The sequence below is a fragment of the Lasioglossum baleicum genome, chromosome 15 (assembly GCF_051020765.1).
Source record: "Lasioglossum baleicum chromosome 15, iyLasBale1, whole genome shotgun sequence".
NCBI classification, from domain to species: Eukaryota; Metazoa; Arthropoda; class Insecta; order Hymenoptera; family Halictidae; genus Lasioglossum; species Lasioglossum baleicum.
In genome coordinates, this window is record NC_134943.1 from 9,519,074 (window position 1) to 9,534,475 (window position 15,402).

The 15,402-nt window shown below is 47.1% G+C and overlaps 1 protein-coding gene across 1 annotated transcript in view; it reads left to right on the plus strand.

The window, feature by feature from the left end:
- LOC143216192 (disintegrin and metalloproteinase domain-containing protein 10) overlaps positions 1 to 15,402 on the plus strand; it is a 77,492-nt gene that overhangs the window by 56,484 nt on the left and 5,606 nt on the right. Inside the window, exons 5-17 of the mRNA XM_076439032.1 lie at positions 7,096 to 7,339; positions 9,794 to 9,943; positions 10,118 to 10,302; positions 11,312 to 11,452; positions 11,726 to 11,850; positions 12,216 to 12,344; positions 12,565 to 12,733; positions 13,359 to 13,528; positions 13,618 to 13,785; positions 13,881 to 14,008; positions 14,307 to 14,421; positions 14,483 to 14,617; positions 15,157 to 15,390. Coding sequence (XP_076295147.1) covers positions 7,096 to 7,339; positions 9,794 to 9,943; positions 10,118 to 10,302; positions 11,312 to 11,452; positions 11,726 to 11,850; positions 12,216 to 12,344; positions 12,565 to 12,733; positions 13,359 to 13,528; positions 13,618 to 13,785; positions 13,881 to 14,008; positions 14,307 to 14,421; positions 14,483 to 14,617; positions 15,157 to 15,390 — 2,093 coding nt within the window. The remainder of the gene's footprint in view (positions 1 to 7,095; positions 7,340 to 9,793; positions 9,944 to 10,117; positions 10,303 to 11,311; positions 11,453 to 11,725; positions 11,851 to 12,215; positions 12,345 to 12,564; positions 12,734 to 13,358; positions 13,529 to 13,617; positions 13,786 to 13,880; positions 14,009 to 14,306; positions 14,422 to 14,482; positions 14,618 to 15,156; positions 15,391 to 15,402) is intronic.

Genomic DNA, 15,402 nt, shown 5'->3' on the forward strand with positions numbered 1-15,402 from the left:
CGAAAAATCGGATGATTTAATCAATTGTTGAAGTTAATCGCCTCACGGTCTATCCATAAATTGTAATAAAGAGGGCGAGAGAGGAAGCAGAGAGCGGATGGAGAATTGACAGAAATAATAATACATATATTTCAACGAAAACATGGTCGTAGTTTTCCAGGACTAATAACTTCAAACATAAAAGCACGTGAACAGAGTTTGTATTATAGACCAAATGACAATACGCCTAAACTCAGTTTACATTTCTTTCAGTATTCGTACAGTTCTGATTACGTATTTCATTTCGAAATTTCAGCAGTTAATCATCAATCAGTTATTCGATTGGCGATTAATAATCATTAATCGTAATTAACGACTAAAGTAGAAATTTAATCGTTAATTGCGATTAACTAATAAGTATTCAATCGTTCACCACAATTAACGACTAAACGAGAAGATCACAATTGTTAATTGTGATTAATGATTGAAGTAGAAATTTAGTCGTCAATCGTTGATTAAAGTTTTGTCCAGCTCTGGCAAGTTCTATGGCAACAATTGGCGCAATTGTCTACGTAACAATTATTTATTAAAATATTGTACATGTAGCAGAGCCGTCACGGAATCAATATATTTAACCGTGCAAGCGAACGACTAACCAGAACCAATCGATGAACCACAGCAAAAAGTGAACGATGACGGAACAATGTGTGCCACAGAGCGTAATAACAAATTCAATGAGACAGCTTTTAGCATTAATATCTATCAATAAAGAGGGAGACAGACTTTTATTTACCCGACGTCGATAAAAATACGATTTGCAAACCAGAGTATTAATCCTCATCAATCCAATCACTGAATACAAAGCAACAGAAAAAACTGTGAACAGTTGCCGACAGTAAATCTGAGAAATCCGAGCGATATTACAAGAGCGCGAGTGTCGAGACGAGAGGTGATAAAAATTGCGAAGACAGTGAAATCAAGTTGGAGGGGCTGACGAGTTGACCAGGTCTTTGAGGACGATCAGAGTGACAGAGCTGCGAGAAGAAACACAGCGATTCCGATCCGATCCGATCCAATCGCGCGAAAACTTTTCTTTTATCGGCCAATGGCGAAAGGAGGGTGCCAGGGTTCCCTTAGGGAACACGAGGGGGAACGGGGGGTGGGGCTGGCGAGGAAATAAAAAGAGTCCTCCTCATCGGCTCGACTTACGTTCGCCGCGGACCGTGAGAGCTCTCGGTTAATTCGATCCAATTTCGTGAGGTGACTCCGAGCATCGACGGCGATTCCCCTCGGGCGAGCTTCCGCTCAATCGACGCGGGGTCTTCGACTAAGCTCGTCGATACGGGATTCTTCGGAATTACAGTAGGCTCCGGCTCGAAAGCCACCTATCAGCTCGGTCGGAATAGCTCTCTCCCCTTCGGCTAGACCTGCCATTATGGCAACGATTTTTAGAAAGATAATTAGAAACCGGGGTGATGATGGATGTTTCATAGACGAACAGGGAGGAGTTTCGTACTGCAGAGACGTACAATGTTGACGCTTCTTGGAGAAAGTGGAAAAGAATTTGGAAAAGAATTGGGAGAGAATATACATGCGTTGCTCTAAGTAGGCGTGGTTTACTTAGTCTCTCCTTGGGTATTGAAATGACCCACAGAAACTAGAAATCTAGCTATGAGTTGTTCCCTTGCAGTTTATTCTACCATATTGTCCCTAGACCCTGTACCCTCTTGAAATCTAGCGCTTAGAACCCCCTTGCTCTTCACGCGCATAGATTGCTTTAAAAGTAGGCGTGGTTTCATTGCTCCTAAAACCAAAATCGTACGCCTATTAATGAGTCCATGACCGCCGTCCATCCCGAGAGCTTCATATTCCCGAGAAATCTCGGCTCCAAGCCCCTTTATTTCACTTTCTGCATAGATTGCTCCGCGTAGGCGTGGCTTCATTGCTCGCGGTGTACACTCTCCAGTGCCCCACGGAGCAATCACCGTCAGACCGGAGCATTAGTCTTCCGAGGACTCGACTTTCGGCGTATATCGAATCGGTAAAGAGGGAGAGGGAGAGTGTGTGCACCGATTGCGACTGGCCAAGTTTATTGCTCGTCTCCGGGCGGGATAGAAAACAGTGGAACAGTATAACGTCGGTGTAATAAACTACGGGCGGAGACGGGACAGTTTGCGCGGTCCTGAATCGTCGTTGCCGACGGTGCTGGTAGAGGTTCCTCTTCTCCGCCTTCTCTCTCTCTCTCTCTCTCTCTCTCTCTCTCTCTCCCTCTCTCCCCCTCTCTTCCTTTGCCACCGGGTTTTTGCTAGGGCTCAGTAAACAACGGTGCCACGTCGTCGGGTTCGTTCGCAGTCTGCACGCATATCGACGTCTCCCGATGTATATATATATAATATACACCGTATATACTATATAAACATGTAGTACACATATGTATAGTATGTGGCGCTCGCACACACCAGACTGAATTTAATAACGGTCCCCCCGGTGTTCTTTGTAATCTCAATATCCGGCGCCGATCCTTTTTGACCCCCGCCTCGATTGACCGTCGTCCGGCGTCCAGCCTGTTATTTTTCGCGGAAACGGTTCGCGGAGCCGGGCTATCGACCGTGTGCAAACCGACGACCGTTCCCAATCGGGTACCGGTCCACGCGACCCGCCGCGCCGTACTCGCAAGGACCCGAACGATATCGTTTCATAAACCATCCCCGTGGGCTCGCGCGTTCTCTCTTCCCTGCACAGCCGTTTTTCAAATGGATTTCACGACGGGAGAGAGACAGACCTCTCTCTTTTACCGTATTTTCGAGCACAAATGGAACGAGAGGAGAAAGTCGTGGAAACAGTCGATACGGTCTCTCGTGTCCGGCGTGTGTGTCCTTTTTCATTCGGAGGAATTAAAACCGTCGAGCGTAATGAGCACGCACGCTCCTCTTCCTCTTTCTCTCTTTCTTTCTTCTCTGTTCATTCTCTTCCTGTTCTTTCTCCCGTAGTTTCCCATCGCGGCGAAATCGTCGGCGTTCGAGGGGAAATTTTCGATTCTCGCTTAAATGGTAATTTCATTCGAGCGTGGTTCCGCAGCGGAGAAGAGTTAGTGAGAGAGAAAAAGAGAGGGAGAGTGAAAGATGCTGGACGACGGGATCGTTTGAGCCCCGGAGAACCCTTTGTTCAATCGTTTCCTTTGTTCGGGGGTATCGATTAGCATGAGGGGTGAATTTACCCGTCCACGATTCCCGCCGAGGGATTTAAAACACTTAATTGCAGGGAAAAGCCAGCCGATAATTCGCCCCCGGTCCGTCCGCGCTCCGACGAGTTTACCCGTCGTCTACCTTGTTTAGCCCTCCTCCTCTTCTTCATCTTCTTTTGCTCCCATTTCTTCATCTTCCTCTGCTGCCTCTTTTTCTTCTTTTCTACGAGTGCCATCCGTTCACCTCGAATCCGTCGCGCAAAAAGAGAAACGAACACGAGACACGCGCGCGTACCCCGTTCGATTAATTATGAAGAACGTCGCGGTAATTGCTCGCCCGGCGAGAGGGAGGGAAAGAGACACGAGCAATTACGGTGAGTTACGCCCGGCGCACCGTACCAGAGCCACGTTTCGACTTCCGGTTCACCTCCGATCGTCCCGTTTAGCCGCGATTTACCCCATCAATTCCTGCGCGAAGAAAACCGTTCGATTCGAGCATCACCGCTGCAATCTTCGCTGTTTCGTTTGTTAACCCTGCCGATAAGTTATTGAGGCAAAGCAAATTCTTTGTTCCACCACTTGTGCCACTTGTGGACTGTATAAAATCCCCAGTGGGCGTGGTTTCGTTGCCCTTTACACGCAACATCCCACATAGGCGGAGTTACTTTTTGCTCTGTACATAGATCTCTTGGAGTAGGCGTGGCTTCCTTGCTCCGATCATCCAGAATTGCCCAGTGGGCGTGTTTATGTCGCTCCCGACGATTCTACGCATGTTACGACCACTAAAATCTCAGAATATTTTCAATTACTATGCTTGCAAATTGATACCGAAGCAATTAGAGGGTTCCAATTTCTTCACTGACTCCGTGGGCGTGGTATACGTCGCTCCCGACGACCCCACGTACTTCGTGATAACTAAAATGAGAAAATCTGAATACTTTCAAATCCTATTTTCGCAAATTGATGTCGAAGCAATTAAAGGGTTCGAATTTCCGCCTCGTCCCGCGATTTCTCGCAGTTCGTCGACCCAGTTCTCGAGAAGGGGGCGGGGAAAGGATGTGCGGGGGTGGGCGCGTCCCGGAAATTATGAAATCGTCGAAACGGTGTAATTCCCGGCGAAGACGACGGCCACGTCGGAAATGGATGTAGCTCTCGTCTCCCCTTCTTTCTTGGCTATCTGCTCTTCTCCCCTGGCTCCTCTCCGCTCTCAACTTCGCTCCGCTCTTGCTCGCAATTCCCGGCGCTGTCTCTTCTCACCCCGAGACAATTTTCGATTCCGAGAGTTTGCCACGGAAATCTATCGCCGGGACCGGAAGCGGAGCCGTCGCGTCGACGACAAACGCCGCGGAGAACACGGAACGAAGTTAGCCCGGAGTTCCCTGAATCTAAATAGAGGACGATTCGCTCGATTTCCGCGCGAGTCCCGAACGAAACCCGACGCCGATTACCTGTACAAACCTGTCCAGGACTCGGTGTATCCTCCATATTATCCTGTTAACCCTCACACGTGCCTCGCAGCAAAGATTCACTCATTTACTCTTTTCTATATATTGTAAAATTATCGATTTCCTTTTTGTATACGATCAATCCTTCGTCGTTGTACGTTTTTTTACATTCGATAAGCTTTCCGCAGTGTAAATAGACGACTGCGAATATCCGCGCAAAGGGAAATCGTTAACGAACATTCGCGGGACTCGCTGAAAATGAAAATTTGCAGTTTGACTACGAAAAGCGTCATTCCAAATATGAAACAGCTTCAAGTAGCAAAGAGTTGCAACAAAAATGTATACGATTGTAATAGCGCCGGCAACACAGAGGTATGAATGGATCAAAGGGAAACTTGCTGAAGGGACGTAATTAAATAAAAGTAAAGTTTCATCGCGCTGCGCGTGGACGCTGCAGTTCCACCGTAATATTCGTATCGGCGTAAACTGCGTCGTAATTGCATTTACCGCGGGAAAACCTTTGTCTAAAATTGTTGAACTTGATTTTAGGTTCGATAAAAATTATCGGACTTGGTTTCGACTTGAATAAAAAACGATTGTGCCCGATTTTAGCTTGGTCGAGATTTATGGTGCTAGATTCAGGATTAAAATTATTAGACCGAACGAAACAGGGTTTAATTTCATTCGCGGGAAAGATTTCAGGTAATTAACGAATGAAATTCCTGGGGAACGGTGTTAACAAGTTGCCGCGGAGAAGATTACGCGTCTCCGCTGGACCGCAACGTCGACGATTCCGCGGAACAAAAGACGGTAACTCTGCGCGGCGTTACATATCTTCGCGGTGCCGGCGTTCGTTAGCCAGGGTAGAAAAAGCCTTTGAGCTCGCCGGGAGCTTATTCACGATCGGCGAAAGCCGCCATTGTGGCCTACCGGAGGAGGATCCCTCCGGAGTGTACATACCCGGCTCATTTCCGGCATCGATTTTCGCGGGAAAAGAGCGCTTCTCTTCCGCGCCCAAGCCACGGAATTTACATTATTCTTCTGCCGAGGAATCGCATTCAGGAAAAAAACGCTCGACGTAGGAACGCGAGTCGGCGCTCCGGGCTGCCGAATAAATTACGGTCTCGGAAGCGACGGAGACGGTTTATTAGGACGCGGACCTGCCGCCATTTTTAACGCTCTTACTACCATACCGAGTCCCACAAAAATCCCGCAGAATCGACACGATTTATTCCATGAAACTTGAAACTGAAATGCTAAGATTCACCTGAATTCTCTCCGGCCTTAGCCAGCGCACCGTTCAAAAATTTCGAAAAAATTATGGCAGGTGCAGCTAAGATCTTGCTAATATTTGTCTCTTCGTTCGTTTGGATATCTTAAATGGTTGCCAAGGAGAATGCTTCTGAAGTTAGGGCTTCTTACTTAGCTCAAAAATTGATATTTTTCTAGCCCCGGTGAGTGGCCTAAAATTTGGAGAAAAATCTGTGAGGCACATCTGAGTCGTAGCTAATCTTTGCTTTTTAGTTCGTTATGATATCGCACGTAGTCTCGGTCTCGTCCCGCGGACAAGCGAGAAATATTCTGCCTCCCCGAGAAGAACAGAATCCCGGGCGCGATGATTATCCTCGGTGCGAGCTGCCACGCGTTATTTCCCGTCGAACGAAACGATATTACGTCGATAACGGGAGCCAACGCCACGGCCAATTCGTTCCGGGCCGGCGGAAGGAACGTCGATCTATCGACAGATAAATTCCCTCGATCGCCGGCTAAGCGGCAAACCCATCGTCGCGTGTACGGTCTGCTCCGGAAACTTTCGGAGCGTGTGGACCTCCACGGTTTCGTAGATTAGCTCTCCTGGACGGCTCTCTATCCGCAGATTTCCTCAAACCACCGGCACCTTATCCTTTCCCCCCGATCCGAACCTGTCCAGTCATTAATTTTCGACACCTCAGTCAACATAAACTCTCGTGAAATACTTGGAAAAACAAAAGTAACAGCGACATCTCGAATTTTTCGAAGCACTGGCTTCACCCGCCGTTTCGCAAGCTTGCAGAACTGAAAATTGGTTAAAATTGACATTCTCCCTCTTCGTCAGAAATATTTTAGTACCGTCTCCGATTTAAACCAGCGTCCTCAATATTCATGTCTGAGATCTTCTCTTCAATATTTTCGACAGTTCTGCATTTTTAATCTGTCATCTTAGTATTCATTCTTTCTATTCTCAGTCTGGATTTTCTAATACTTTTATAATACATGCATGTCTGATTCATAGTACCATTTTAAACAGAACGACAGTTTAAAGGATTCTGGAGACCCACAGGATCAACATTTCGATAATTACTCATCCAAAGATTCCTCCTTCTTTTTTGTCAGATTCGTTCACTAATGTGAAACATTGTGCAATGTCTTTCAAACAAAATTTTCGTGTGCACCCGGTGACGATTAATTTGGTTTCTCACTGAGCATTTGTGGGCTTTGTTGTTGCAGAGGACGAGAACGCCATCGTGCAGGGGATCGTGACGGAAGACGGCTTGTTCGACGGCAGCGTCGTCACCGGATTCGAGGAATATTACATCGAGCCTACCAGCAGATACTTGAATAAAGATGAGGACACGTCACCGTCCTATCACAGCATAGCTTATCGTTCCTCGGACGTGTTGCCGCCAAGGCGGTCCGTATCGTGCGCGAGTCATCTCCTGCATCATGGGAATCTTCAAGATTCCTTGAAAAGGTCAGCGGGAAAAATCCACCATTCTAACCATACATAGTCACGCATCTAAATATATGCGTGAAATATCGAATTTATTGAACGAATTAGATGATTCAGCCACTGCTTCGTCATTCCCAACACTCGAACTTCCGATCCAAACGTTTCCACAAAGCAATGAATTGCGAACGATCAATTCCGTACTCAACGTACAAAACGGGCCGAAACAAAGAGTAATCCGAGAGCAACAGCCAACAAGCAAACGAAGACAAGCGCCCTGGTATAGGCAACCCTCGCGCTTCGGAGTATAATGCTACACTTCTGCCCCTCGCGCCGCAACCCGCTGTACTCGCGGGTAGAATTGGACAGCAATACCAGGAGCGCGGGTGTAGGGTCGAATCTTCTCGGGGAAAATCCTAGTTAGTACTGCAGAGTGTCTCCGAACGAGGCGCGGATTTTCCAGGTCTCGTTATAGGCGCGCTCATTAACGTAACAAGGTAACAGCTCTAAAACATCCGGGGTAAATCGCGTTACGTTAACCGAGGATGAAAATGGATATAACGAGAGAGAGAGAGAGAGAGGGGGTGGGAGAAAGAGAGAGGGTGAGAGACGATCGTGAGCTAAACGTCTGCATCGTCTGAGGTTTATCAGCGTCGGAACACCGAGGCGCTCCTCCTTCAGCGTTAATTTCGTTACCGATTCCTTGGGACGTGTTATGCTCGTAGGCGTGCGTTAAGCGCGTTAGAACCACGCCGAGGGCTGTAACAAGGTTTCAACCGCGGATCCTCAAACATTCCCAGACGAATCGCCGGCAATTACATTAACACCGTGCGCAGACCGACGACTGTCGGCTCAGCGTTCTCTGTTGTACACACGCGTAACAGAAGATCGGTCTCTTGCCTCCAGGCCGTCTACTATTGTTGGAACACCTGTTTGTCCCACTGTTATCGTCTTTAGAACACCTCACGATCCTTCTCGGCGTCTGTCGATAAACCCGATCGAGACTGACTCCGTCTGGAGCTTCTTGGATCCTCTACGATCACGATTTAATAGTTTATATATCCTAAACGTATAGGCTTTTTCAAAAAATTTTTTTTTAATATTGCATTGTCATCCAGTTTAATGGATATGTTTAAAGTTTCAAGTCTCTAGCTCATCGCGAAGTTGGTTTCGAATCAATTGCAAAATTTCTACCGAACAGACATAGACAAGAAAGCGAGCTAATAAAAAAACGTGGTAAAATTGAGTTCACCCCTTAATGACTTCGTTACATTAAAAACAACATGCCAATATTCTTAAATTTTTCTAATCTTCTACTGTTTTATATTTCACTCAGCCAATGTCTTCATAAACGCATAAAGATCCGCATTCTACTAATAATTATTAAAAGAATGTATTTAAATGAAAAATTGTTATATCAGTAACGAAGTTACAATACGATATAGTATAATTAGACTGCTGATCTTCATGCAAAATACAAAATGTTCACATTGATTGCAGGATACAGGAGCCAACTAAAAATTGTCTTCTTCTTTTAATGATCCTATTAAGCTGAACCTAATACATTGATGTCCTTAAACATTTTAAACACGTCCCACGCTTTAAATTGTATGTGCCCATTTTTTTTCGTAAATGCATAAAATCCGCAGTCTAATTATAATATACTATAATATAATATACGCAAAATTTGCGGAATTTCGCATCAGCTGTTTAAGAAATGCAGGACTAAAAAATGACGCGGGATCCTGCAGGATCCCACTTTGCCGGAATTGCAATCCCTCATTCCGACAATCCTTAACATGAAGTCCTCGATCGTTAACTCTTTGGCTATCCTTAGCGCCCGCTCTAGTGATTACGTCGCCCCGGACAAAAAGACAAATTGCCGCCCCTTAAGAATATATATATATATATTTTAAATAAAGGTACATATTTTTTATTTTCAATAAAAATCAAATCATTTTATTTAAATTTTAATAAAAGCATTTATTCTAATAGAAGCAAATTTTTGTATTAATTGAATATTTAACACATCAATATTTTTCTCACACTTACAGCCAAAATGGCGCCCCTAAATTTTCGCGTCCCGGACAAATGCCCTGCTATCCTGGAAGCTTGAAAATCTTTTACGCAATAATCCCAAATGTAACGATCAAATCACATAAAGATAAGAATAGTATCGAGAAAAAGAGATAAAAATTGCTGCTCGATGAAAACGCGACCTAGTTAATCACGGCACAGTATAGCGCCGGGATTGCGTCAGATCGTCTCGGTGTTAATTTCTGCTTGTAGATTACGGGCGCCGCCGCCGCCGCGTGTGTCCGAAGGAATCTATCGAGCATTCCGATCGCGCGCTCTCTCGCCGCGCGGGCGCTCGCGCGCCGCAAGAATTCCGCTCCTCGGCTTCCCTGCTGCGGATTTGCTTTCGCGGTCGACACCTTGTCGTCGCTCGTCTTGAACATGGTTTTGTATGTTTTCCAGGGAGCAACGACAGCAGCGGCACGGCCACGGAAACGATTCCCGGACATTTTACGAACCTTTGCTCGGCGAGAACGTGGCTCTCTACTCGAGGGAGAACAGCGCACGGGTTTTAACTTCGGAGAAGGATCGCGCCGCGGCACGTACCGAAACGTGAGTTCCAAAGTCGAGCGTTGAAAAATCACGAGGATCTCCAAGGAACCTAGAGCAGGAACCTGAACCAAAGTTCAGAACCAACCTGCTAGGCCCTGGACCGTTTTGGATAAGCTCCTCTAGCTTTTCATCCTCTGGAAACAAAACGATATTCGCAATTCGACTTCGTTTCAGGAACAACGGGGATCGTATCGTAAGACACCTGCACAAACGATCCACTGTCGATCCAAGGAAGACCACCTGCATGCTCTACATGCAAGCCGATCATCAGTTCTTCGCGCGTTATGGCACAGAGGAAGCCTGTATCGAAGTGATGACCAGACACGTGCAGAGGGTCAACTCCATCTATAAGCACAGCGGTACCATCCCTAACTACATTACTGTAGAGGATTTACATCCTCTATAGACGCAACAATTTCTATACGATAGATGCGACCAATATCCCCCCAACTTAGTAATCTGATCTCGGCTCGGTATATCGGTGTGAACCACTACTAACGCGGCGCAGATAGTCGCAGTCGCCGGCACAGTTCAAATGTCCGTGCGTCATCACAATGTAACACCAATTTTTAATCTTCTTTATTTTTCATTATTTTTTTATGGAACTTTCATCAACATATTCGCGCCATTTTTCTAATGCAAAATAATACCAAACACCCTATACGATAGATGCGACCAAATCCCCCCGAGGCTGTCGCGTCTATAGAGAATTTACTGTATTCTGATCACCCTAACCGCGTTGCGTTCGCTTCCTCCTGGTGTAGCGCCATCGCTTTTATAGAGAATTAGGCCTGGAGAAAAGGTTAAATTCAAGAATTTTTCCTGCCGGAACTGTGGAAGCTAGCGAGACGATTCTTGTGTAGAAAAATTCTCTAGAGTCTCCTGAATATAATGATGTATTTTTTGTAACGTTAAGTATACGTGTACATTTTTAAACGATTTTCAAAGGGATCATGACGCACAGTGGTCCGGATCGAAGAAGTTGGTGTCATTTTGTTATAACTTTTGAATCAACAGTTTTGCACCATTGTGGCATTAAACAGCTTAACTATCAGAGCGGAAAGTATAAATATTGTTGAGCGAGATAAAAATAAATCGACACCGGCTGTTCACGGTGAAGCAAACAAGTTCACGGTAAGGATACGGTGCTAATTGTTCGACGTCGAGCAGCAACGTTCAGCGAACGTCACCGAGCACGCTTAACGATCCGTATTTGAAATGGGATTAGCCAAGTTAGTCAACGCCAGGAGGAGCCCCCTCGGCATAGCGCATCTCGGGGAGCTTAATCCCGATCCCGCCCGCTTATTAAGAGCCCCGGGGAGATGGACAGAACGGATCCGGAGAAATCAGATTCTTTATTGTTCGCAGATTTCAATCAGGACGGTCGGCCCGACAACATCGGCTTCATGATCAAGCGTGTGAAAGTTCACAGCGAGGACGCGCTCAGGGATCCCAATTATCGATTCCCCGGCAACTACGGTGTAGAAAAGTATCTGGAGCTCTTCTCCGGTAAATAAATCCCCTCGTACCTCGACCGTTCTCATATCCTCCGGGTTTCGAGGAGAAAAATTGAAGAGCTACCGATTTAATCATTTCGATGTTTGTGTCTGGCAAACTCCAGTGAAACGATGGCTATACTTCTGCTGATACATTTCTTGGTTGTGTTATACAGTGATGACAATGCTGAGAACGCAGAAATGTTAACTCTTTCCACGCAAAGCTAAATAAACCCCAACCCTGAATTCGCGGGTTAATGAAAACGTTCTTTTGTAATGTTCGCAGAGGAGGATTACGACGCGTTCTGTCTGGCGTACATGTTCACCTACAGGGACTTCGAGAAGGGCACGCTCGGGCTCGCCTGGACCGGCGATCTGAAGAACGCGGGTGGGGTATGCGAGAAGAATGGCGTAAGTTCCGCTAAAAACTCGCGGAATTTCACCGCACACTGAGGCCATAGTCCCAAGTGTTTGTGCGAGCCAGCAGAACCCTGAAAAAAGTCCCTGAACCGCGAGAAAAATCCACATTCTTCGAAAAGTTGTCGGATAGTCTTTGAACTACCATACAATCAATAGTCAAAGTGATTGACCACTGCATACAGTTCAGAAAAGGTTCCAAGACTGTACGGTTAGAATCTCTAGCTCGTGGCCATTTATGGTCCCGCATGTGCGTCCTACTTGTAATATCAGTTGCTGGCTCGCAGACACTCGCTGGAACCTCGGTTCCGGTATTAAGGATGAACGTCGCCGCCTAAATGTATGCCGAAACTTTGCAGTTCTATCGCAACAGCATGAAGTCTCTGAACACCGGGATAGTGACTCTGCTGAATTACGGGAAGCACGTGCCGCCCGCAGTTTCTCACGTCACTCTGGCCCACGAGATCGGTCATAACTTCGGCTCGCCGGTGAGTAGCCCCTGGAACAGTGCTATTCCCGCGCGCGTGAACGAGTTTTGCATAGTTTCCGGGGCGCGCGGAAGCCTGTGCGGCGGAACGTAAAACGGGACACGGTTGGACAGGTGTCCGGTTTTTTTTCTCGCGGTGACGACCGGACCCGGAAAAACAACCTCGATGGAAGCGAACGACCGACTGTCGATACACGAAGTGGCACTTTACTTTGTTCCAGCACGATCCGTTAGAATGTACGCCGGGCGGGGAGGACGGAAACTTCATTATGTTCGCTCGCGCAACCAGCGGCGACAAGCGTAACAATAATCGTTTCAGCCCGTGCAGCTTGACTGCTATCAACCCGGTTCTGAATAGCAAGGCTCGCTCGCCGAAGGGCTGCTTCACTGGTCAGTAGTTCCTCTCTTTCTCTCTCCGAAGGTCGTTATTTTTAAATGCTCGGTCCCCGGAACGCGATTTCATTATCCGCGCGAAAACAATTAGGAGACGCGGCTATTGACAGCCGGCGATCGATGCTAATGAAACTGGAGCTACAGGAAAAATAGCTGCCGAGTCGCCGCGTGAATAATAATAACGCTGTTTTTAATAATGCTCCGGTAAAACGAGGTAGAAGAGAAACAAGAAAAAAAAACCGTCTGGAATGGTTGCTACGCTTTTTGAGATGGAGAACGCTCCTGCACATAACTACCTCGGTAGCAGTTAATTTCAGAGAGTGAATGAGTTGTATGTACATACACCGGTTTAAATAGAGTCTATTTAACAGCACAAATCCTAAAGTACCTAAAGCACTTATCTGTCTCTCGATGTTTCTCAACTTCCTTTCCTCTAGCTTCAGTTTCGTTTGATTTTGTGAGAATTATTTTTGAAATTGATATTCTACACTTAACGAGCTAGATGAACAAACTGATCTATAAGACTGGGGAATTGAGAGTGGTCCCAAAACTAGTAAAAGACTAATGTCAGTCGAATCAGGGAATGACCAAGCTAATGCTGACGAATCGACGATGTTTTCAGAGCCGCAAGTGTCGTTATGCGGGAACGGCGTGGTGGAGGAGGGCGAGGAATGCGATTGCGGCTGGGAGGAGGATTGCAGGGACTCGTGTTGTTTCCCTCAGCGTAGGTACCCGCCACCAGGTGAAACTCCGTGCACCCACAGGCCACGTTCCATTTGCAGTCCGAGTCAGGTACGTACCAGCCCCGAAGCACGAGAAAACAACTGACGCTTAAATATTTCCCTCGTTCCCTGTGCTGAAATCGCGTGTGATCGTTGCAGGGTCCGTGCTGCACCGCCGACTGCAATTTACGGTTCGGAGACAAATGCAGGGACGACAATGGATGCCGGGAGCCGAGCTTCTGCGACGGCCGCACGCCCTACTGTCCTCCTTCCATCAACAAGCCCAACAAGACGATCTGCAATCGTGAATTCGTATGCTTTATGGGGGTAAGCCTGTACCCGTGCGCGCCTCTGGCTGACTGCTTGCAAACTGCAACTGCAACGTTTCTACAGATATTGTTTATCTATTCCCACCCTTGCAGGAATGTACCGGCAGTATATGCCTCGCGTACGGCTTGGAGTCTTGCCAGTGCATTCCCGGACCGAACGACCCGCCCACCAAGGCCTGCGAACTTTGCTGCCGACTTCCTGGAGAGAATCAACCCTGCCTGTGCGTTGACAGACCTCCTTCCGCCCGAGCATGTGTGGTTGCATTCCAAGGGGTCGTTCAGAGAGCCTAAAATGGCTTACCGACGCGGTTCAAACGCAAATTAAAAATCTTTCGAGCAAAAATTGAAGATTCCTGATCTCGATACAAGTTCCACTTCATTGATCTGTTCACTGGCTGAAGCCTCCAACATGTTTGTTCAGCACAATTACCCTCTGTAATGCTAACCACACTCTCAGTAAGGTACTCTATATACTATAGTGTCAAGAAAGTTTTACTAACTGTGTCCCCACGTCCACAGATCATCCTACGATTGGAACTCGCCGCCTTACGACATTCCGGACATGTTCTCCAAGCCAGGGACGCCCTGTAACGACTACAATGGTTACTGTGACGTGTTCCAGAAGTGTCGAGAGGTGGGACCTTCCTCTTCGTCTTGTTCAACGGTTTGTTTACATGCGTTGTTATTCGTTGTAGGTGGATCCCAGCGGTCCATTGGCTACTCTGAGGAAGCTCCTGCTTTCCGATGAGAGCCTGGCGACCTTCCGTCGATGGATAGTGGATCACTGGTACGCGGCTGCTTTCATAATCCTCGCTGCGATATCTTCACTGGTAGGTATCCTCGCGTTGCCCTCGGTTTCTCCTATCTACATACATAGAACCAACGTTCGTGTATGGTAGCGAACGGTATTACAGTGTCAATCATTTTCACGGCAGAAACGGTCGAGGAGACGTGACAAGTGTAAGTTCTGCGAGACTGAGCGTAGAGTCTTGTCACCTGGCGATAATTCTGCAGCTCAAACAATCCTACAAAATCACAGTAAATTAATTTCACGAACTAACCGACGGCAGGACGTTCTCTATCCAATGCTAACCAAGTTCAGTTGAAGTCTGCTGAACGTTCATAGTTTGATAGCTAGACTGATATAGCAATATCGCTAGTTAATAGTTTCTAGAACCGCTAATTCTCGTCTCCCGATCATTGTAAGCTGTTTGGCGATCATCCGGCAGTACCGAGAGAGACTTCAACACTGTAGAATATAATTTGTATCCGTCATGTTGCTGTTAACATTGTCGGAATCGACGTTCTCCATGGTAGTGCTTCTAAGGTTCCTGGGGACAGGCTTTTACGAGACTTTCGTGTAATGCAGGTCGGGAGCACGAGGGTGCTGGGCAAGCGGCCGGACCTCAAGCTCAAGTCAGTCACGATAATACACAGCTCGACGACGGAAACGGTTCGGCTGCCACCGGAGGGCACGGAGGGTGTGACGGTGCATCCCCCGGCTGTGAGGGCAAAGCTACCGTTGAGCAGAAAAGTCAGGGAGAAGAGGAGGCACCGGAAGCATAAAGACGCGGCGCACGGAAACGCTGACAAGACCAGCAAGGTGAGGATGGGA